Source organism: Micropterus salmoides, unplaced genomic scaffold (assembly GCF_014851395.1).
Source record: "Micropterus salmoides isolate LMB-PRFRI ecotype aquatic unplaced genomic scaffold, ASM1485139v1 Ms_hic_scaffold_14, whole genome shotgun sequence".
Taxonomy (NCBI): Eukaryota; Metazoa; Chordata; class Actinopteri; order Centrarchiformes; family Centrarchidae; genus Micropterus; species Micropterus salmoides.
The window spans coordinates 31459138-31483195 of NW_024040485.1; the positions used below are offsets into that span (position 1 = coordinate 31459138).

Genomic DNA, 24058 nt, shown 5'->3' on the forward strand with positions numbered 1-24058 from the left:
CCAGTTGACCTTCTGACCCCTCCGGCTCTGATTGGACAGCCGCGCGCGGGGTGGAGGGTGGAGCGCCGCGTTGACCTCTGAACCCTCAGCGTCAGATTATTGCTGGCTGTCCTGCATGGATCATTGATTGATTCTATTGTTAATCTGAGGGATTGGGAATCTCTTAAATCTCAGGGTACAGATGGACACGGCGTGTGATTAACCGCTCGGCTGTAACTCCTGCTCTGTGGCAGTTGATCACAACCGGTCTAAATTAAGACCCATTGATCAGCTGCCATCGACGGCTTTCACTCGATAGATTGTGCCGGAAGTTGATCAGCTGCGCAGCCGTAAAGTATTAGTGAGCTGTCTTAACATTCAGCTGGACGCAGACAGATCTGGACGGAGCTCCACGTGTTACTTGAAGTACTTAGTGCCAATAAGATCATAGTTAAACTTTAGTAATGAATAGTTCCAGCAGACGAGGCAGATCCTTTCAGCTACCAACCAAACCTAATGTTAAAATATGCTGTTTTATCAGTTGGGTCATCTGGTGTTTAAAGCATATTAGCGTATTTTCACCTTATAAAGTTGATCATATCATGTGTCATTGTACCCATTTTAAATCTGCAAATATTGATGAGCTTTAAAGGTACAGTGTGTATTCATGGCCACATGCCCTGCTATTGGGGAAAAGTCATATTGCGTTGCGAGTGAAACGGCAAAAGCATGAATGGTTGTGATTATTGACGATTATCACTTAGCTTTAACAACTTGGAGACTAACTGAACCAACATGTAGAGCATTTTTACTACCTACAAAAAAGAAACTGCTGCAACTGGAAGTATATAATACTAACGGTAGGGCTGGGCGATGTGGCCAAAAATGTTATCACGATAAAAACTTCATATCATTTGATATCGATAATTATCACGATAAATGTCAAATCGTTATTTCTTTAAAGTTTTAAAGGCAGATTTTTTAAATTTAAGAAACCAGATGGTTCATTGTGTGGTTAAACTTTTCGTTGTGGTCAGAATGTGACGAACAGTAAATCACTTCACAAATCTGAGTAAAACATTCAAAATATTAAGATAAAATATTTTTCAAAAAATATGATTAGTACATTTTTTTTCAGTCCTTTCCCTAAACAACAAAAATATTTTTTATAGAAAAATTAAAGGCTAATTTGTTTGTGATTCAAATGAATTAAACCAAATATTTACTGACAATATATTGAACATTATTATACTGATATTAAGGAAAATTACATTGTGACAATTCATTATTTTTATTGCCCAGCCCTAAACTATATGGTATACTATATGTTATAATCAATATATAACATTATAAATTAATATTATTATACCAACAGTATAATGTTTCCGTTTCATTCAACACGTTACTGAGATGTATATTAGATAGGACTCTGCAGGAACAATGAAAAACAGGGGTTATAAATGCGGCTCTCTAAATATCCACCTGTGACAAACCAAACGGTCGACCAGCGCTTAATATTTTAGCACAATTTAAGAAAGCATAATGTAATGAATGTGATTGAAGCCATATTGGTTTGACCTGATGAACTGAACATGAACGCTTTCTGATTTTATCTGATTGTTGGCGTTCTAGAAACAGTTAGTTACAAACACTCGGTTATGGTTACACAGGGTGCCTGAAATGTGAAGGGACTCAAGGAGATAATCGGGTAATAAAGAATTTTCTCCTGCATTTGGGACGTGCTCCTGCTCTGTTCTTCCCGTCTTCCTCCTTGTGTTCTCTTCATCGCATCCCTGAATCATCCAGAAACCGTCCTCCTCCTGAACATCCTGCTACATCCGCTCCGTGGTGGTGCTCCTATTTATAGCAGCTTTTGGCAGGCAGGAGTCGGCGCTCTGCCTCCCCCTCCTCCTCCGCCGCCTCCTCGCTGTCGTCTCTAAGAGCTGTCGAGGAGGGCTCTCTTCAGGCAGACGCCGTCATCAGTGGAAACCTGCCTCCTACATCCACATTTCTCTCCACAGTGAGTGGGCTCAGTGTCTCCCTGGAGGACCTGTGATCTGTTTGCAGGCCACATCACAACCTTTATCTCCTTCTGCACGACTTTAGATCCGTTTAAACGCGTTAATATCAGCCTCTGAAATGTCAAACCAGAATAAGGTACAGCAGCAGAGAGCAGCTTTTATCTTGTTGCTGCAGACGGACTGGCCTGCGGGGGCGTTGCGACCACACAGAGGGACCTGAACCTTTAACCTGACTGTTTCCACTCACTTCCTGCTCTCAGTCAGTAATCGTGGGCTTCTTTGTGTCTGTGGGTTTTTTTCTCTGTCGAGTGGCTCAGTCCGCCTGCAGCCTCCTAATGCGTCTCCATCTGCCACTTTCTGGTTGTGCAACATTCAGAGAGCTGTTTGTGCAGAGAGAGGGAGCTGGACGCAGCTTTACCTACATGTCACCTAAAGATTTGATAAAGCAGCTGAAGGGTGCAGCAAATACATTAACAGTTCCCTGAACAACCCCAGATATTTTCACCTTGGTTCCACATTTATTATTAAACAAACTTGTGTGTATTATGTCCCTTTACAGGCCTTTGGTTGGTTCCAGGCGCTGACCCGCGTTGGTTGGGTCCAGCGCTGACCCGCGTTGGTTGGGGTTCCAGGCACTGACCCTGGTTGGTTGGTTGGTTCCAGGCGCTGACCCGCGTTGGTTGGTTGGTTCCAGGCGCTGACCCGCGTTGGTTGGTTGGTTCCAGGCACTGACCCGCGTTGGTTGGTTGGTTGGTTGGTTCCAGGCGCTGACCGCGTTGGTTGGTTGGTTCCAGGCGCTGACCCGCGTTGGTTGGTGGTTCCAGGCGCTGACCCGCGTTGGTTGGTTGGTTCCAGGCGCTGACCCGCGTTGGTTGGTTGGTGGTTGGTTCCAAGCTGACCCGCGTGGTTGGTTGGTTGGTTCCAGCGCTGACCCGCGTTGGTTGGGTTGGTTCCAGCGCTGACCGCGTTGGTTGGTTGGTTCCAGGCGCTGACCCGCGTTGGTTGGTTGGTTGGTTGGTTGGTTCCAGGCGCTGACCCGCGTTGGTTGGTTGGTTGGTTGGTTCCAGGCGCTGACCCGCGTTGGTTGGTTGGTTGGTGTTCCAGGCGCTGACCCGCGTTGGTTGGTTGGTTGGTTGGTTCCAGGCGCTGACCCGCGTTTGTTCCAGGCGCTGACCCGCGTTGGTTGGTTGGTTGGTTCCAGGCGCTGACCCGCGTTGGTTGGTTGGTTCCAGTCCCTCGAGGGTTTCGTGGCCTTTTCTGTGATTGTTGCTCCTGAAATGCCTGAATTTGTGGTGGCTTCTCTCATAAATTGTGGTGACTTTGTCACGTGTTTGGTTTTTTTTTGCTATGTAATTGTGACGATAAGTGAAAACTGCAAAGGTAGATGTGATGGCTCCTTCTCCTGCAGGAGGCTGCAGGCAGGGAGGCTGATTGGGCTGGGCAATCACCTGTGCAGCTCCACCTTCAGAGCTTATTTAACCAGGACTGATCAGTCTTTTATCTCTCTCCTCGTAGGCCGACGTCCTACCGGGTTTGTCTTGTGTTTCTTCTTGGTTAATTCTGACACATACATATATCTCACTCATTCATTCACTGCTGACACAACTTTGCCACACTACATATTATTGGTGATCATTTGATCCTTCTGTTACTTTTATAATAAATCATACCATTGGCTTGCAAACCTGTGTCTGATCCCTTTTTGTCAGGGCTAAGAGCTGGCTTGTGACAACTGTAACCCTGCATATTTAAACCAGCTGGCCTTGGTTCTTCCCTGCAGCAGCCTGTGTCTCAGTGTCTGTCTGACGTCCTCCTTGCGTTGCTGACATTGCCTCTCAAAGTGTTTGTCAGGAGACGATTTCCTTTATGTTTGACCACAGTACTGCACGTTCTGCAGAACTGTTTCCCGCTTTGGTAAAGATCACCTGGATCCTGGTCTTCACGGCCCCTTGCTGTTGTTGTGACAGTGTTTTGCAGAAACGGAGATGAGAGGTCAGATTTGCAGGAAAGTTGCGCTGGATTTGCAGAGATTAGTTGAACTTGTGTTGATGGTTGTTACGTTGTGACAGGGACGGGTTTAAGATGTCAGGGTGTGGTAGGATCTGGACGTTACCACCAGTGCACTACGTGATTATAGCGAGACTCTGTAATGGACCAGATTATCGTCCAGTACTACGCTCGTTAACACGATGCAGTCGACACTTCAGGCGCCGCCGGTTGGAGGTCAGCGCGGCTCCTGCAGTATAATCTGCCGCCTCCTCGTTTTAATCTGTGGCCTCTGACACGCCTGTAATCCCCCGGTAATTAAATCAGTGATTAAAGCAGGATCGTCATCCTGGATAATTACTGCAGGTCAGGAGTAGAAACACTTTACATCTGAACACAGACGGGTTTCTGTCATCACGGAGATGCAACCAGGGGGCAGCAAGCAGCGCTCCGTCTTCGCCGCACATCGGTTTAGACGGCATATCCCTCTGCAGTGTTGGGCAAATTACTACTTTTGAACTAAGGTTACCGTTTGCACATGCATTTATAAGAGAAGTATTCAGTGCTTTAACCAAACACAAACGTTGCTGAACACAGGGTTCACATCCTGCCATGAGTTTCTTGCTACAGGCCAAGTTTCACGTCGCTTTAGCAGGTGCAAAATTGTTCGCGGTTGAAAGCTTTTTGCTGGTCGCACAAATCCAGCCAATGAGAGCAGGCAGCTACTTTTCACTGCAAAACACTTTTATTCACCTCCAGCTCTCTGTAGCTCAGACGATCGCTGCTACCTGCGTGTGCTGATCCATTCTTTCACCCAGATTCTTTGTCTTTATAATCGCTGCCTTTTATAATGACAAACAACAGCTGTTTCCTGTGTAGGTCGCATCATTTCCGTTTCACATTTCATGTGTTTTCTTGACTAAACCTGGTTTGGAGACCAGCGTCGGGTGACACAGCCGCTGTCACCGATCGGTCACAACGACTTCAAGACTCCCGTCACAACACGGCGAGTTGTGTAGTGTGAACGGCACGGCCGTCGGCGTAGTCTGCGCGAGGGAAAACCGTCTATTCAGCCCATCAAAGTGGGGCAAGAGTCCTTGAATCAGAATCTTTCAGCTGTATCACATGGGCTTCATCAGTTTGCCTAGTTGTCTGAAAGTTGAGCTTCAGGGTTCATTCTTGGCTTTGGAAACAGCAGTTGAGGCAGCAAGTAGCTGCTGTGGAGCTCTCGAAGATCTTTTCACCGGTGTCAATCATTCCTCTGAAGCGCTGGTGTTTCTGGGTAAAAGTAGCTTCAGTTAAAGACAGACATGTGAAAAGGTTGAGCAGGAACATGACTCAGACACCTCCAGAGGAATGATTGACAGCATGTGATCAGATTCGGCTACAGCTCCCGTCAGCAGAGCGAGGTACCTGTCGGTCCACATGTTGACACTGAGTAGAACTACAGACCGGCTGATTGAAGCTCGCTGTACGCACCTGGACTAAACGGCGAAGGCCTCAACCCAAAGCAGAGTCTGGTGCGTAGAGACCGCGTTCAGCTGTGTCGTTTTAAGATTGTGAGGGTAAAGAAGCGTCACTCTGTAACAGCACCGGTGTTTCTGTAGTTGAACAGAGTGGGACGTCGTCTCACAGCTGATCTCACATCAGCTTCGCTCCATAAAACGTTTATTCATGTCGAATCAATAATTCATGCTCAGGACCGTCTGTGTTTGGATCAGGAAGCTCCTGAAAAAATAAAGATGCTGCAGTGTGTCAGATCAGTGTTTCCCATTAGTTACAGAGACTGCGGCGGCCCGCAGGAAAGCCAGGAGTCTTCATGGTGAATCAGCGGCCCAGATCGAGCACTGCAAAATGGAAGATCTGAGGAGTTTCACACAAAGAGGATCTTAAACTGTCCGGTTCAAAGACGCAGACTGGTGTGTGTGATTAAATAGGGTCGGGTACTGAGAAAAATAATTAAACCCTTTCTGTTCATTGCTTCCGAACTTTTTGCGCTCCCGACTGAACTGCAGGACGTTTCCACCAGAGCAGCAACTAATCTCTTAATTTATTCGAGTAGTCGACTAATCTAGATTATTTTTGTCACCCCTAACCCTAATTAAACCATTTAACTAGTTGGATATCTTTTAAGTGACTTACTGATCTCCAACACGCAGCCCGATGGTGAACGTTCCCATTAAGTGAACGAGGTTTACTCTTCAGAATGAACACCAGTATCAGCGCCAGGGGGAAACCAGGGAAGAAGACAAGACGGAGTGGGCTCCTCCTGTAACTCACTGATTGATGTCCTTAATGTACCTTTACAAATAACTTTTTTAAAGCTGGGTCTCGACGTTGGCAGCGTTGTCGGACAGATTTGTGCTGCGGTGTTCATGAGAGAGAGAGAGAGACACGCTGATCTGCAATCAAATTAGATTTTAAATGGGCCAAGTAAAAAATCAGTTTGTGGCGGTCAGTGTTGATGTTGTGGCGGGCCGTCACAAATAAATGAACGTATAGGAACACTGCCTTTCGTCTGTTGTTGCTGCTGCAGTGGTCTGAGTAACTGGGACCAGGGCCGGCCGGCTGCCGCCGCTAACCCCGCGGGCGCTTTTGAAGCTTCTGAACCCCGAAAACGTTTGAGAACATTTTCGATTCGCCACCAACTTTTGTAAAACTGCCAATATCCAAGTTCTACACAGCTGATTTCTCTCAAAACCGCTCACAAGTGTATTTAGTGATGAAACGGCTACAAAACTTAAAGCGTTCTGCTGTTGGCCTCTTTCTTCTCTTTGAACCTCGATTCAGTTCTGATTTTAATTCTTAAAGTTGTCAGATCAGGAGTCGGCTCCGGAGCCCTCAGAAGGTGTTAAAGTGAAACGTGTGATTTCTCTTCAACGAGCGCCCGCCTGCCTTTCACACTCGGCCGCTTTCACTGCTGAACGGTGTGATCAGCTGTTAAGGCTCCACACGTTCATCTTGCACGGCTCAGTTCAGAGATTTTGGGCAGTTTTGCTTCTTTTGGCCGTGTGGAAGAAAAAAACTTCACATTTAGTAGTTCAGCAGTTTGTCTCTGTGCATCTCTCTCTCTCCTGCACCCTAATATGGTCATTTCCTCTGTACCAACAACATCGTGAAAGTACGGAGGCGTGAAATCTCGACATCGACATCCCAGTGTCGATTTCTCACCTGATATTTTTATATACATTTTTTAAAAAGGACATTTTGTACATTATATGTTAGTTTGTGTAAATACGTCTGGTCTGTAAATTATGTGTCAATGTTGATGCTGCAACAACGCAATTTCAATAAAGTTTTATGTCTCCATCTATTGGTTTAGATGCGTCACGTGGCGTGCTTTCCGCCTGTGAGACTGTAACTCAGGTATCAGTGTGATGCGTTTTAGATCTTCTGTGATCTTGTAAAGGATATGATTAGATATCGGCTCGGCACATATTGATTTTTAAGAAAACGTGTTGAATTTTACAATATTTATGTTTTAAAGGTCGTTTTTTTCTCGTCCTCTGAGCCTGAAATCTAAACTTCAGCAGCTTTTAGACACCAAACTTTTCCAGTTTCATTCCTGACTTTATTCTGCAGGTTTGTACAGAGGGGTTTGTTCATATATAATTCATAGCCTGAATTATAGAACATTTTATTCCCCAAAAACATGGCAAAAACTGCTTTTTAATGCTTTTTTTTTTTGTCCAAAATTCCCTCTGTAAAAAAAAAAGGTTTAAATATAATATGTCAACAACAATTTGAACCTGACCTAATCCAGTGTTCAGATTTCACTTCAGTGCATATTTCATTAGATACTGCCTCATTTGCATATTTTAACTTAAAATGTCATAAAACCTGTGATACCAAAAGGACTAGGAAGGTTTCATGGTGATATGTATTAAATCTTTTTAGCTGCAGTGTCTGGCCTTTACAACAGCTCACACTCAGATGATTATTCAGGCTTTTTAATACGTGTTTGAACCCGTGAAGAAGAAATTCTGACGCTCGCTGACGAGGCAGCAGCGCACTCGAGAGTGGAGCATCTTCTGGCTCTGTGGTTCAGTGTTTGGAAACAAATCCGAGGTCTTCTCACAGAGCTGTATGTTATCTCCAGCCTCTTTTTTTGTGGTTTCGATTCAACAGCACGCGGAGCGCTGTTTTCACTTGTGATGCATAATTCTCAGGTCGACGCGTTAAGTGATGATGTGACGAAGGACCAGGGTTGGGAAGTAACAGATTACATGTAACGGCATTACGTAATCAGGATACAAAAATAAAGTAACTGTATTCCGTTACAGTACAGAAAATAATCGGATTACAGGTACATTTTGTATAAATGAGGATTACACACAGGGATTACTTTAAGAACAAAGGGATATTTTCTATTTACGTGTTTCCTGTAGAATATTGCAGTATATTGATCGGCGTGTCGCGAGTAGTTGAATGTGATCGTACAGTATTCCCAGTCTGACAACTCTCGCCGCAGTGTTTCAGCAGCGGAGCGTTCAGCCTGCTTCAGCTACGGCTAGCAGCTCTTTGTTCCGCTCGCTGCAGGCTAACGTTACGTATCCACACGGAGCATTTCAGAATAAGAGCGTTTTGTCAGTCTGATTTTGCTGACTTGTTCAGATTTTGCTTATTTGTTCGGTTGTCCTTGATTTTTGTGCTTCTGCCATACCATTTTTCTTTTTTTGTTTTAACTGTGTTTATTGTTGATCTACGATCGGAGTCTGCAAAGGGTGTTTTATTTTGATTTTTATTTTACTCGGATTTTCCATGCCGTTCCTGCCCGGTTCACCTGCTCTGTGCTGCTTGACACGACTTCCGTCAAAAATAGACAGACAGGTAGACCATAAATATTGAACTTTAGCAAAACTTCGATTAAAAAAACAAAACAAACCGCAAATCAAATTGTAATTCGATTTTTTTTTTTTAAAAAAAGCTCTACTTCATACTATTGATGTTGTATGCGCTAAAAGCTCTTAGTAGTATTTATTGCTGCACCTGTTGTCGTGGATCTCTACGGTATTGAAGCTTGTATTTTGTTCCTCACATGTTAAGTTACTTTGGATAAAAGTGAGTAAATGGAGTTGTAGGTCGCTGAATAAAGTTCAATTGTTCATTTTTCCAAGATGTGACAAAAAATAAGTGAACAAAAAGGAAACAGCGTGAGACAAACTGAAACAGACGGTTCACTACCTGCAGTGGATGTTCATCTATAAATAGCCCCGACGAATAGTTAACACCTGTCCAGTGAGGCGGCGTTCAGAGGTGGACAGTCTGGGTCCTGTTATGTAACGGCAGAGTTCAGGACGGCCGAGTCGCTGCCTGTCAACATGAACCTCCCTCCTGTTTAAAGCCGGACAACAGATGAGTAAGACTCTGACTCATCAGGATGTCTGTGGATCCACAGAGACGGCGTGAAGAGGAAAATGTCAGCGTCGCCTCGGCCCACGTCTGTGCTCTGCTTTTGTTTTCAGTCCCTCCTAAAGGATGATTATCACAGCTCGGGTCTGATGTTGGTGCTTCTGACCGTGAGTTTTAGCGGCAACAACTTAAACCTGCGTCCTCTCTGGCGGCCAGCAGGGGGCGCCGTAAACCTGCGTCCCCTCTGGCGGCCAGCGGGGGGGCGCCGTAAACCTGCGTCCCCTCTGGCGGCCAGCGGGGGGGCGCCTTAAACCTGCGTCCTCTCTGGCGGCCAGCGGGGGGCGCCGTAAACCTGCGTCCCCTCTGGCGGCCAGCGGGGGGGCGCCGTAAACCTGCGTCCCCTCTGGCGGCCAGCGGGGGGGCGCCGTAAACCTGCGTCCTCTCTGGCGGCCAGCGGGGGGGCGCCGTAAACCTGCGTCCCCTCTGGCGGCCAGCGGGGGGGCGCCTTAAACCTGCGTCCTCTCTGGCGGCCAGCGGGGGGGCGCCTTAAACCTGCGTCCTCTCTGGCGGCCAGCGGGGGGGCGCCTTAAACCTGCGTCCTCTCTGGCGGCCAGCGGGGGGCGCCGTAAACCTGCGTCCTCTCTGGCGGCCAGCGGGGGGCGCCGTAAACCTGCGTCCTCTCTGGCGGCCAGCGGGGGGCGCCGTAAACCTGCGTCCTCTCTGGCGGCTGTAGAAAGAAGTGTGATTGTATAGAAGTCTGTGAGAAAATGTTTCTACTTCTCAGCTGATTTATTCCCTCAGTAAACTCTTTCCTGATGAGTTTCTGGTCTCAGTCTCTAGTTTCAAGTCTTCTTCAACACAGCATGATGTTCATTTAGTAAATTATGGTCCCATTTAGAGGAACAGAGACCAGGAAGCAGGGCAGGCTTTAGGGCGGGGCTACAAGCTGATTGACAAGTCTCTACCATAGCGACCACCATTTCATCCAAATATGGTCACGTCCAGTGCCTGGTTGCCAAAAATCGACATGGCAGCGGCCAAAATGCCAAACTCGAGTCCACAAACCAACCGGTGACATCATAGTACGTCCACTTCTTTTAATCCGGTCTGTTTCCCTCTCAGATCTTCTTTTTTAGACCATCTCCTCCACGTTACTGAACACCAGGTGCGCAACGGTATGAGATTGTTACAGGGCTGGACAATAAAACGATAACTAATTATCGCAATGTGATTTTTTTGCAATAAGAATATAACACATGTTCTATAAATATTCAATAAATGTTTTCTATTATTCACTTGACACGAATTAGAACTTAATTAAGATGGTTATTTTGTTGAGGAAACAAACAGGACAAACGGCTTTTACTTAATTTTACTCGTGCATATTAGTTTTTTATTAGATTTTGTTCTGTCCATAAAGAAAAGTTTAAACCACAATTTAACCATCAGGTTTCTTCAACTGCGATGTTATCATGATAAAAAAACATTTTCTTTCAAGTTTAAAGGCTGATTTTTGCTCCTGACTGAAAATTGAAAAAACCAGATGGTTAATTGTGAAGTTCAACTTTTCTTTATGGACAAACACTTGATGCCAAACAGAGGATCACTTCAAAAATCACTTAGAGCTGACCCCGAATAGTCAAAGATTCGATGCTTCGATGGGCGGAGCCTGATTCGACTGTCAATCTCACAGTTGAAGCTTCGCAGTGAAACAAGGATGCTCAACGTCTGACTTTACATAGAACTACCAGTTTTCTCCCAGTAAGTTAATATACAGCCTGTTACAATCTACATTTCAACGTTTAAAAAGAAGAGAAAGAAAGTTATTATTAGCAGTAACAATGGCCCTTAAAGGAAGAAAACCAATAACTTATTTCACAAAATAAACCTTTGTGTATAAAGTCTCCCTCTGAAAATAAATAAAAGACGTGCAGGTGTGATAAACGTTGATTTTCATGCCACGGCACTTCGCTGCTGCCCGACTGAGCGCACACAGCTCTCTCCTGGAGGATGTAACCATCAAATATTTAGATTCTGAACACCAGTTTAAACTATTTCTGGCTTCTCTCAATACTACATTACCCAGGGGCCTCGGCACTGCTCGATGGCCGCACCCTTTTTTGGGGAATAGAAAACCAAAGATCATAAATGTGTCATTGCAGTTTGAGGTGTTTTTTACACTTCTGACACGTGTATGTTTCATTTTGCGTGAACCGAACCTTTGTTTTAGAGACGCGTCTAATTATTATGTTGCAGCCATGATTGTAAAATACTCGTCGTCTGGAGGTTCCTGGCTGCTGGGTGATTGTGGCGTGAACCAACAATCCCTTCACCTTGTACAGAAAGACATGGGTCCTCTGTGATCTGATGTTTTTGTGTAAATATATCTGTATAATATCTTCATTTAGCGCAGACTAAAACTAAAACTCCCGTGCTGAACCGTGTTCTTGTGTTTCCTGTTTCAGAAGTACAGGCACCACGATGAGGACTCGTCCCCCCAGGACCAGAGCTCCCCACAGCTGACGGAGGAGGCAGGGGCGGCGGAGCTGGTCCAGGTAGCAGAGAAAAACCTTTCCCAGATCGAAAATGTGCACGGATACGTCACCCACGCTCACATCTCACCCATGAAGGTAGGAGACGGTCTGCTGTCTGTTCCTCTCTCTCTGTCTGTAGTGAGCGACTTTACTGGCGTCAGAAGCCAAAGTCTTTTTATTTAAGGACTCAACGCGTCGTAAACACGTCCTTTAAAGGCCCAAACGGTTCATCATTTGCAGTCCTCAGTATCACGCGACCTGGCTGTTAGTGTGTCTCAAAAGTCTCAACTTGGATCAGAAACGTTTATTTTTTATCAAAATCTAAACCTGACCAACCTGCGAAGTTATCCAACATGGTTTATTGTGAAAGTCTGAGAAAGCGTCCTTATTTGACACCCTGCAATGAGAACGGGCTGGAAAATCTTTCCCTTTAAAGAGGTGGTATTCTGCTCAATAATCTTATTTAGAGGTTGTACCAGAACAGGTTTACATGCTTATATATTTTGTCATACTGCACATTGCTGCTGCAGCTCCTCTTTCCACCCTGTGTTGAAGGCTTCGTTTTAGCTATGAAAGTGATGCATCTTGTCTCTAAATGATCTTTGGTGGGAGTTGCACATGCTCTGGACTACAAACGAGCTGTTTTTAGGCAGCTCAGAGCGGAGAGTTGTCTGTGGGAGATGGGAACTCCCTTTTCCACTTTGCAAACCTGTTACATGCACAAACAAGGGAAATAACTCAATAAAGGTTGTGTTTTTTTCTTAAAGGAGAGGTAAAAATCCAAAAAGCAGAATATCACCTCTTTAAAAGACAAAGAACTTGAGTTTCTAATTATCAGCTTAACGAGCTGTAGGCGACGAAAAGTTAATTTTGCCAGATGGTGATAATATCTGCTGGTAAATGCACTCAGCTGGAGCTCAACATTTAAATGGATTAATGTGATCTTAAAATAAAAAGCTAGATCATGTTTCCATATCACTGAGTGGTGTCGAGTATTCGACTAATGTAGTATCTTAATAAATGCAGGCTGAACTACATCATGTCCCTCAATGGTTGAGTCTACTAGGAAGTGATGAGGAGCACCTGAACAAACCCAGTTTCAGCGTCTTCAAAATCATCTATGACGTCATTTAAAACTGCATCATCCCCCCAGTCTAGTCAAAATCAGATCTGACACTAAGAGGATAAACGTTAACAAAGCTGGAAGTTGCCAGACTCCCTCGACAATTTGAGGAATTTTAGCTTTCAGCTTCTGATACCTGCATCTGTAACAACTCTTATTATTATTATATGGTGTCAAAACTTCCAATAATCACAAATTGATATCTTAAATAATAAACCTTCAAGTCCTCCAGGGGCCAGTAAAGTCAAAACCTCTTTATCTGTTCTCTTTGTTCTATATTCTCTCTGTTCATATATGTTTATTATTATCAATAAATATATATTTCTGTCCATCTGTCAGTCACCACACGCTCTCACAGACCAGGTCTGAGTCACTGTCTTTTAAAGTCACATTTCCAAAACCTTTTCCTTCATAAACTCATTTTATCCTGATGAGAATAAAAACAGTTTCATCAGTCGTCATGGATTTCAACTGACAGTGAATCAGTCCACACACACACACACACACACACACACACACACACACACACACACACAGGGTGGATGAGGGTGGTTGCTTGTCTGCGTTGCCTCCATGTGGTTCATTAAAACCTTGAAGCTGCTGTGAAGCTCCCACCTGTCTGCTGTCATGATGTCAAACAAACACAAACGCACCACCAGTCAAATTCCTCCAGTCAGGTGTCTGTTGGACCCCCCCCCCCCCCAGCAGGTTAAGACCGGTCTCCTCCGGGGAGTCCAGGTGAGCTCGCTTCATGAACCTGCGACTCACCGGAAGACTGAAATGTTGTGGTACTTTCTTAATCTGTTCCAGCATTTTTACGTAAAGAAACTTTTTTTTATCAGCTAAAAAGTCGAGTGATTTTAGACTTTTCCTGTAGCTCCACCCCTCAGGAAAAACTGCATTTTAAAAACTCTGTCGAACGCTTGGCACTGATTTTCATGTAACTAAACAAAATGGAATTCAAAAAGTGAAACTTCAATATATTTTAGATTCATTTTAAAAAAGTACTCAAAGCAATTTTTTTTTCCCCCCCAAATTGTTGACGATTAATTTAACAGCCAGTCGTTGCAGCTGTAGACACAAGCAAAGAGGAAAAAAACAAACCTGACCCGATACTCCGTCAGGACCTGTTGGTTCTGCTCGGACAGCAGAAGAGAAGAGTTGTGTTTTAGAGTAGAAGAAGATCCCTGGTCCATCCAGCTTTAGGCCACTCAGTGACTAAAGGGGCCACATTAGGGGCCGTCCCTCACGGTGTTGGATCAGACGCTTCTTATGGCCCCGGTCAGCCAGGACCTGGTCCTGCAACCCCCGGCTGAGAGTGTTCTAGCCTGTTTTAATAAAAAACAGAACAGAACCAGACTTCCTGGAGAATCTGACTTCCTGTTCATGCGTGAGCCGTTTGTGTCATATTCATGTGGATCCATCGAGGCAACTTTCATCGATTAATGTGGTGGTAATTTTATTAATCGATTAGTTGTCCGGTCCGTTAAATGTCGATCAGTGCTTCCTAAACGTCTTGTTTTTGTCCCAAACCCAAAGAATATTCAGTTTCCTGGAACAGAGGAGCAAAGAAACCAGAAAATATTCACATTTAAGAAGCTGGAATCAAAAATCTTTTTTTGATGATGAAAATAGTTGGCGATTAGTTGACTAGTCTTTGCATCCATCAGAGTTTGGGATGTCAGCTAAAGTGGTCCTGGTTCGTCGTCCTCAGCCTGTGAACACGTCCGCACAGACCGGAGGCGTAGAGTTAAAGACTTGAACAGTCCAGCTGCATTATGGGAAATGTAGGATCTAGTCATTTAAAGTTTCCCATGCTGGAGACTAAATCTGTTTCTGTCCTTAAATTTGACATTCAACAGCTAGAAATGTATTAAATCAGTTGAAAAATAATTGATTATCAAAACAAACTGACAAGATGATGATGTTATATTAATAACTTTGATAACTTTATTTATGTTGGACAACATAACAATTTACAAATAGGATTAAAATGAGACAGTAAAAACAGAGCTGCACACCTGTAGTAGTTTACCTGCGGTCACGCTACTCCACAGATCTACAGGTGGAGGTGAGGCGGCGTGAGGCGCTGCAACGCACCAACCAAGGCAGAAGAACAAGAAGGCTGTTGGCTGGATGGAAACACTGCAGGGTTTTATGAGGAAGGAAACCTCACTGTGTTTTATTCTAACACTGAATGTAAACAAGACTTTTGTTTGTTTACAAGAAAACTAAACAAAAGAAATTAAGTTAAAAGTTGTAAAACAAAATGTCAAAACGAGTGAAAATGAATGAGTGGCCCTCTGATGTAACGGTATAGGATATAATATCATAAGATCCGTCAGTTTCAGCTGCTCTGTGGCGTCTGATCTTTCACAGGGGCTTAAACATTTTCACGCCGCTGTGGTCACGGTAACAGAGTCCATGAGATCGGATTAACTTCAGATAAACAGGAGTGATGTGTTCAGGCCGCTCTGTGGAGCTCTCCTGCCACCGTGTGGCGTTTAAACACACCGACACCTGAAGGGGACGTCACAGCGTCTGAAATCAGGTTAATGATCAAAACCAGGAGCGGACGCCACTGATCTGGTGTCTTAATGAGTAACGTCTGGTAAATTACAGCACAGTGCTCCTGTTTTAATTTACTTAATGAAACAATAATAATAAAACAGACATCTCAGACTGTCACATTAGATTTAGACACAATCATTTGTTTTAAATTTTATTTATTTTAAGTCAGACTAGTGGAAAGAAAATGATACTAAATGAAAGATATTTGTCAATAAATGTTTGAAGTTTTTCCTAACACATCTTTACAGGCAGTTTTTCCTCATCCTCTGAGCCAGACTTTTTGTTTTTATTCCTGACTACGCTCTGAAGGTTTTCACCAAGGGGTTTGTTAATATATTATTCACAGCCTGAATTATAGAACATTTTACTCACATACAGGTTGAATGTGTTTTTTTTTTTTTTATGCCTGTCGTCAAGTATCTTCTGATTTATGAAATAATAAAAGAGAGATCTAAAATCCTCTCTGTAGAAACCTTTGAGTCAACAAAATAAAACAATAAGTTTGAACCTGATTTAATCCAGAGTTCAGTTCCTGAAATAGATGCAAATTAGCACATATTTTATTAGATTCTGCCTCATTTGCATATTTAGAAACTACAGAAAACCTGTAATACAAACATCGTCTTAATGTGAGTAATCAACCAGGAAGGTTTCGTGCCTTAATTGGGTAAAATAAATAATTCTTTGATTGCCGTTAGTGTATGAACCAGCGAACACGGGGACACACTAGCATTGTGTCGTAAAAGATTTTCCCAATTTGTTTAACCCTGACCACAACACATACTTAACCACCAGAACCTGCTCCACCTGTCAATCAGCTGAGGCTCATTTGAAAGGTGCTGATCGGTGGGAGGGGTCAGAGGGAGCAGCCGCCCAATAACAGCCTCAGTAGCTCTCCAGGACCCTGATCGCATCGTGAGCTGGTCTGTCTGTGTTATATCCCACCAAGCCGTCCCCCGTCTGTCGCGTCTTCATCCTCTCTTGGCCTCAACTGTCTGCCTTCATATGACCTCTGATTTCTGTCTCTGCCTTTCTGTCCCTTTACAGATTAGATTCAGGTTTATGATCTGTTAGAAAAACACAGTAGAACTCCAGACTGATCCTTAAAGTCAGCCTGTTAATCTATTTATTGTAGGGTTGGTTGATGCTATGCTAGACAGACCGTAAAGGTGATGTTGCTATAGACTAAATAAAAAATGGTACAGATATTTATAGTAATGTTAATGATTATAATAACAATAACAACAAGAGGACTAGTAACAATAGTTGTTGCAGCAGAGGGTGTCGAGCAGGAACACGGGGGCAGCAGGTGACCCGCAACCACAGATCCAGACTCCACAGCTCCAGAGCCAGAAACACCTGCAGGAAGTGATAGGAGGAGAGAGGAGAGGGACGAGAAAGCACAAGACTACCAGAAAGGGAGAAGTTGTGTTAGTAACATGCAATAATGGGATGAGGTTGCATACAGAGGGGAGAAAGTAGAGGAGAGAGGAGCTCAGTGCATCATGGGAAATCCCCCGGCAGCCTAGGCCTATAGCAGCATAACTAAGGGATGGTTCAGGACTCACCTGAGCCAGCCCTAACTATAAGCTTTATCAAAGAGGAAAGTCTTAAGCCTACTCTTAAATGTGGAGATGGTGTCTGCCTCCTGAACCCAAACTGGAACCTGGTTCCACAGGAGAGGAGCTTGATAGCTGAACGCTCTGGCTCCTAGTCTACTTTTGGAGACTCTAGGAACCACAAGTAACCCTGCATTCTGGGAGCGCAGTGCTCTGGTGGGGTAGTAAGGTACTATGAGCTCTTTAAGATAAGATGGTGCCTGACCATTAAGAGCTTTGTAGGTAAGAAGAATGATTTTAAATTCTATTCTGGATTTTACTGGAAGCCAATGCAAAGAAGCTAAAACAGGAGAAATGTGATCTCTTTTCCTGGTTCCTGTCAGAACAGGTGCTGCAGCATTCTGGATCAGCTGAAGAGTCTTAACGGACTTTTTCGATCAGCCTGATAATAAGGAATTGCAGTAATCCAGCCTAGAAGTAACAAATGCATGGACTAGTTTTTCTGCATCATTTTTAGACAGGATGTTCCTGATTTTCGCAATCAGGGTCCTTGAAATTTGCTTAATGTGAGACTTAAACGACACGTCCTGATCAAAGATAACTCCAAGATTCCTCACGGTGGTGCTGGAGGCCAGGGCGATGCCATCCAGGGAAACTATATCATTCCCTGTAAAGATCTTTGCTTTACATTTAGTCTGCCGTGCTCAGTTTAGAGTCAACAACAGCCTCACTGACTGAACGTCAGGTTTCCTTCACGGTGGAGTCGGACAACTTGTCCTGAAATATAGGCCAAGAATTTATCCAATCGTCTTTGTTCTCACTCTACAGACAGGAAGCAAACTAGTTTCAGAGCCTCTAGTCAACAAAACATTTAAGGAAACCCTCCCAACCCCTTTCTGCTCGCTCACTCTCACCTTCTCTGTCTGTCTGACCTCCGTAAGGACGAACTGTCTCTCTCCTCTTTGCCTTTGCTGTATTTTGACCTCTGCGAGACTCCGTCTTTCCTCCCCTCCTGTATCCTGTAGGTAGCGTCTCTGGAGTGCATCTTTGACGGCTCTTCTGTGTTAGGACAGCACCTCCCGGAGCTCCCCTCCCCTACGCCCTCCACTCTCTATCCCCACGGCGAGGACAGCCCCCTCCCCTCCTGCTCCTCCAACCCCTACCCCCCGATCCAGGTAAACCCCGCCCCCCCACTCCGCTCTGGTATTGAGATCATCCCATCACATCTTCATCCGTTTTTAAACAGAGAAAAATGAATCTGCCTTTTCATCCACGACTTTCACATCCAAAAGTTCTGAATGTTGGTCCTAAATGTTCCGCTGGTTCTGACTTCATGGCAGTAGATCCTAAATGTTCTGCTGGTTCTGACGTCATGGCTGTAGGTCCTAAATGTTCTGACGTCATGGTCGTAGATCCTAAATGTTCTGCTGGTTCTGACTTCATGGCAGTAGGTCCTAAATGTTCTGCTGGTTCTGACGTCATGGCTGTAGGTCCTAAATGTTCTGACGTCATGGTCGTCGATCCTAAATGTTCTGCTGGTTCTGACTTCATGGTAGTAGGTCCTAAATGTTCTGCTGGTTCTGACGTCATGGCTGTAGGTCCTAAATGTTCCGCTGGTTCTGACTTCATGGCAGTAGGTCCTAAATGTTCTGACGTCATGGTCGTCGATCCTAAATGTTCTGCTGGTTCTGACTTCATGGCTGTGGGTCCTAAATGTTCTGCTGGTTCTGACCTCATGGTCGTAGATCCTAAATGTTCTGCTGGTTCTGACGTCATGGCAGTAGACCCTAAATGTTCTGCTGGTTCTGACCTCATGGTCGTAGATCCTAAATGTTCTGCTGGTTCTGACCTCATGGTCGTAGATCCTAAATGTTCTGCTGGTTCTGACGTCATGGCAGTAGATCCTAAATGTTCTGCTGGTTCTGACCTCAAGGCCGTAGATCCTAAATGTTCTGCTGGTTCTGACTTCATGGCAGTAGGTCCTAAATGTTCTGACGTCATGGTCGTAGATCCTAAATGTTCCGCTGGTTCTGACTTCATGGCAGTAGGTCCTAAATGTTCTGACGTCAAGGCCGTAGATCCTAAATGTTCTGCTGGTTCTGACCTCAAGGCCGTAGATCCTAAATGTTCCGCTGGTTCTAACGTCAAGCCCGTAGATCCTAAATGTTCTGCTGGTTCTGACCTCATGGTCGTAGATCCTAAATGTTCCGCTGGTTCTAACGTCAAGCCCGTAGATCCTAAATGTCCTGCTGGTTCTGACCTCATGGTCGTAGATCCTAAATGTTCTGCTTGTTCTGACCTCATGGTTGTAGATCCTAAATGTCCTGCTGGTTCTGACCTCATGGTCGTAGATCCTAAATGTTCTGCTGGTTCTGACCTCATGGTTGTAGATCCTAAATGTTCTGCTGGTTCTGACCTCATGGTTGTAGATCCTAAATGTTCCGCTGGTTCTGACCTCATGGCCGTAGATCCTAAATGTTCTGCCGGTTCTGACTTCATTGCCGTAGATCCTAAATGTTCCGCTGGTTCTGACCTCATGGCCGTAGATCCTAAATGTTCTGCCGGTTCTGACTTCATGGCCGTAGATCCTAGCTGAGGTTAAGATGTGGTTCTAGTCTAGCTTAGGAGACAGCTAGCCTGGCTCTGTCCTCTAAAGCAGTGGGGTCCGGGGTCCTTGAGGGGTTCCACGGGGTCCCCAGCAGAAAGGGGAATAATTAGTTTTCACTATAATTCCATCCACAAGTACCACAATGACTTACCGGCTAGGATGTGAGATTGTTTTGGTCACTGTGAGTAATAAAACATCTAAAAGCTAAAGTTCTATCAATCAGTGGTCTGATTAGTGTCAGTTTGGGGGCCCTTGACATGAAAACGGTTGAGAACGGTTGAGTGCTCTAAAGCTCACTTATAATCTTGTTTGTTTAGTGTGTTCACTGACAGAAATGGAAATAAAAGGCGGAGTTAGCGGCTGGAACCAGCCAGGCGAGCTGTTTCCTGTGCTTAGCTTAGCGTCTCGTGGCTCCAGCTCTGTTGGAACATTTCCCCAAATGTTGAACTGCTCCTTCAACAAAATCCACGATGTGACGGATTTGTGGACGTTTTCCATCAGTTTGGTCTCCGTAAATAGAAACCACGTATTATGATGGTGAGTGTGCTGTTGATGTGATGGGTGTCTGGCGCCTCACTGCACAAGGGGAAACGCTAACGCTCAAACCATCGCTGCTTGTTGTTCGTCTCTAGTAGAACGTTCTTCAGAAACTGCGGCGTAGACAATCTGCTTCCCGATCACACCGGCTCGCACGTGCCCAGTGTGCGAGAACGGCCACCAGATGTGCGTTCTCAGTTTCGCAGCTAAAACGCTGGCGTGGACGGAGATCGTATTCGTCGGTCCTGCACGTTGATTCGTGCTGATGTATCTCGCCATCCGTCGCCGTGCAGCCTCTCAGAGCTGCTCGCACGGCTGTAGACTCATGAAACCATTAACGGATGCAGATGTGCAGCATCAGGAGGCCGCGGGCTGAACACGGGCTGGGAGAGGAGCCGGTTACCTCAGCGGCACGTTTCACATGTGGTGTCGTTATAATGTAGAGGAACTCTGAGCTGTACAGCGATTTCATGATTCACATCACACTAAACACAGAGCGGCAGCGGGCCGACTGCAGGACATCCACACCTTCTCCTCGGCGCTCTTTCTGCTCACGCTCTCTGGCGGTAGAAATCTCCACGCCCCGCTCTTCATTGTTTCCTCCACGTTTGATCTGCGGCGGCCGCCCGTCCCCGGCCTGACGTCAGCAGGCAGCTATCTCCAACACCTCCGCCGCGATAACGCAATGAATGGCCCCTCACATCCCCACAAAGACGCTGAAGGCTGTGGAGACGCACTGTTCACTCCTCTTTTTATTATTATTATTCCTTTTATTTTTTCATCTCCGCTCGCTCGCTCTCTTCAGCAGCGCCATGGCAACACAGGAGATGAATGGCGACAAAGAAAATCCTGACGGCAGGAAAATGGAGGAGGGGGTTGAACCTGCAGAGAAGGACAAGGGCAGATTTAGTGAGGCTTTCTGTAACCAGAGGAGGGGGGGTGTGGTAGTAAAGTGCAGCTGGCCTCCTGTTCGTCCCCAACGCAAAGATTTACAGCTGCCCTGATGTAAATTTATCACCAAGACAAAGGACTCGGAGGACATGAAAAGACTTGTCACGGAGGCTTCTTCTCCATCATCTCATCTCTGCTACACTTCATCCCCAGCTGCAGCAAAGGATGCTGGGAGGACAGGCCAGCTCTATTTATAGACATCTGGGAAATCGTGGAGCGTTAGGGTGCTTATTCCAGGCAGGGAAAGTTAGATCAGGGAAACTTTAACAGAAAGCACTTCTCTTGTTTCATACATTGAATTTTGGACAGTTTGAGAATTCACATATTTATTTATTAGGGCTGGGCAATAAAAGAGTAATGATAATTATCACAATATAATTTTCCTCAATAACAAAATAACAAATGTTCAATATATCGTCAATAATCATTTGATTTTATTCATTAGAATCACAAACAAATTGGCACTTAATTTTTCTCTTAATTTCTTCAGAGTTGTGAAGTGATCCACTGTTTGTCACATTCTGACCATAAAGTAAAGTTTAACCACATAATGAACCATCTGGTCCTTTTCATTCAGGGCCAAAAATCAGCCTTTAAACTTGAAAGAAATAATGATTTGACACTTATCGTGATAATTATCGATTATTGAATGATTTCTTCTGGGTTTTTCTCTAAATAACTCTGAATAGGCCTGTAATATACTGTTCGTTAACACTATGTATAAACAGTATAATATATTATAAGAGAACGCCGTATTCACAGCACTTCACTTTATACACATTTTGTTGTTACGGCCTTCTTCCAAAATGGATTAAATTCATTGTTTTCCTCATAGAAATCTACAAACAGTACCCCATTATGACAACGTGAAAGACATTTGTTTGAAATCTTTATTTATTAAAAATTAAAATTAAAAAAGCTCACGTACATAAGTATTCACAGCGTTTGCCATGACACTCAAAAATGAGCTCAAATACAGTGTTTGAGTCTGTTTAGAACAATAAAGCAACAGGCACCTTTCTTTCTGCTGCTGCAGGTTATTTTTCCAAAGTGCTTATAGGTTTTATAAGTGGAGAATGTTCTGTAGGCAACATCACCAGCCAGATGTTCCTTGATGTACTTTAAACCTTTACTCATTAATAATAACTTTTTTAAAGCTGGGTCTCTGACCAGCAGCGTTGTGTTGCACAGATTTGTGCTGCGATGTTCGAGAGAGAGAGAGAGAGAGACGCTGATCTGCAATCAAATAAGATTTTAAATGGGCCAAGTAAAAGAATCAGTTTGTGGCGGTCAGTGTTGATGTTGTGGCGGGCCGTCACAAATAAATGAACGTATAGGAAACACTGCCTTTCGTCTGTTGTTGCTGCTGCAGCGGTCTGAGTAACTGGGACCAGGGCGCTCTGTGGGCGGGACTGGCTGGCTGGCTGACGCCGCTTTTGGAGCTTCTGAACCCCCGAAAACGTTTGAGAACATTTTCGATTCGCCACCAACTTTTGTAAAACTGCCAATATCCAAGTTCTACACAGCTGATTTCTCTCCTCAAAACCGCTCACAAGTGTATTTAGTGATGAAACGGCTACAAAACTTTCTGTTTCTCCGCTTCTTCTCGCCTGAATGCTTCTTCTTCGTGAGTAGTCTCACGGACAGTGGCAGCGATACTGCCCCCTGCACTTCCTGTAGTGCACTGCAGTTAGAAATGAACCAGAAATGTTCTTAATCAGAAGATTGCTGTCTCTCCCTTAAACAGCCTCTCTGTAACGATGCGTCGACAATGAAATTTCACGTCGACGAATTTTTATTGTTGACGTTGTTGATTACGTCGACTAATCGTTGCTGCCTTATTAACCACATTACTCGCTTTGTCGTGTTAAGCGTATTGAAGCACAAAATACAACAAAACAGTGGTTTTATTTAGGAAAAAGTGAACGAATGATTAAAATAACTAAGGGGGAAACGATCTGACGTGGCGTACGCTTTACGATTTTCAAGCATACTTTAGAGTCGGGCTGAATATCAGCGTCGTTGGGCGTGCAGTGTGCAGGGGGAGCGAGGAACGAGCAGCTGCTCGCCGCTATGATTGGATCCATTTATTACCGCCAGCGCCTTTTTTTTCCCCCTTACAGCGCCTGTACGAAGTGGCGAATGGCGTCTGAAAGTGCCAATACGACACAACGCTAGCTATCTATACAGTAAAGCGTAGCTAGCTTACCTTGAATTCTCTCTGCACATTAATGTCGTCGGCAAGTCCATAAACATTTACTCATCTGGCTTTTATCCAAACAAACTTCTGCCTGCCTCAGAGCTTTTAAACAAATCTTTGACTGTTTTCAATCGTCGGGCCATTTTATACACGTAGAGTGTGAGCACTCAGGTAGTGAGCTCTGGCTTTACGTCCCAGGGGATGTACTCGTGCCGTGTGAGTTGGAATAAGACACCGTGCAGCTTAACAAAATGTAGAAAAACGATCCAGCCCACAGTTGCATTTTGAAATGATTATAGATAAATTTATTAAACATTTTTCTTTTTTGTTTAGTTGAATTTTCTTTCCCCCCGCGTGCCAGCTCCAGAGTTGGTTCCAGAGTTCCTCCTGTTTTAACTAACTTACTGGCAGAGATCTCTGTAAATGAACATCCCTACTAAATGAATCAGCTGTCGTGACGGCCGCTCCACACATCACACGTCCAGCATGCTGTCCGTCACAGCCGCCACAACTCAGCGCTTTGCAGGCATGAGCTTCCCCTGCTGACTCATGTTTGGGAAGGGACTCAAAGTCTGAGGACTGAAGTAGGACAGAGGTCAGCCGGACCAAACCCACAGCGGACTGAGACCCTGTAGGG

General features: G+C 44.7%; 1 protein-coding gene across 13 annotated transcripts in view; it reads left to right on the forward strand.

Moving 5' to 3' along the window:
- LOC119902695 (disks large homolog 1-like) overlaps positions 1–24058 on the forward strand; it is a 163271-nt gene that overhangs the window by 93856 nt on the left and 45357 nt on the right. For 8 of the 13 annotated variants that reach the window (XM_038719039.1, XM_038719040.1, XM_038719041.1 and 5 more), the window contains exon 4: positions 11804–11968. In XM_038719039.1, the coding sequence (XP_038574967.1) occupies positions 11804–11968 (165 nt within the window). Of the gene's footprint in view, positions 1–11803; positions 11969–18150; positions 18301–24058 lie in introns of all 13 variants that reach the window. The other 5 variants (XM_038719037.1, XM_038719038.1, XM_038719042.1 and 2 more) reach the window with 1 other exon arrangement.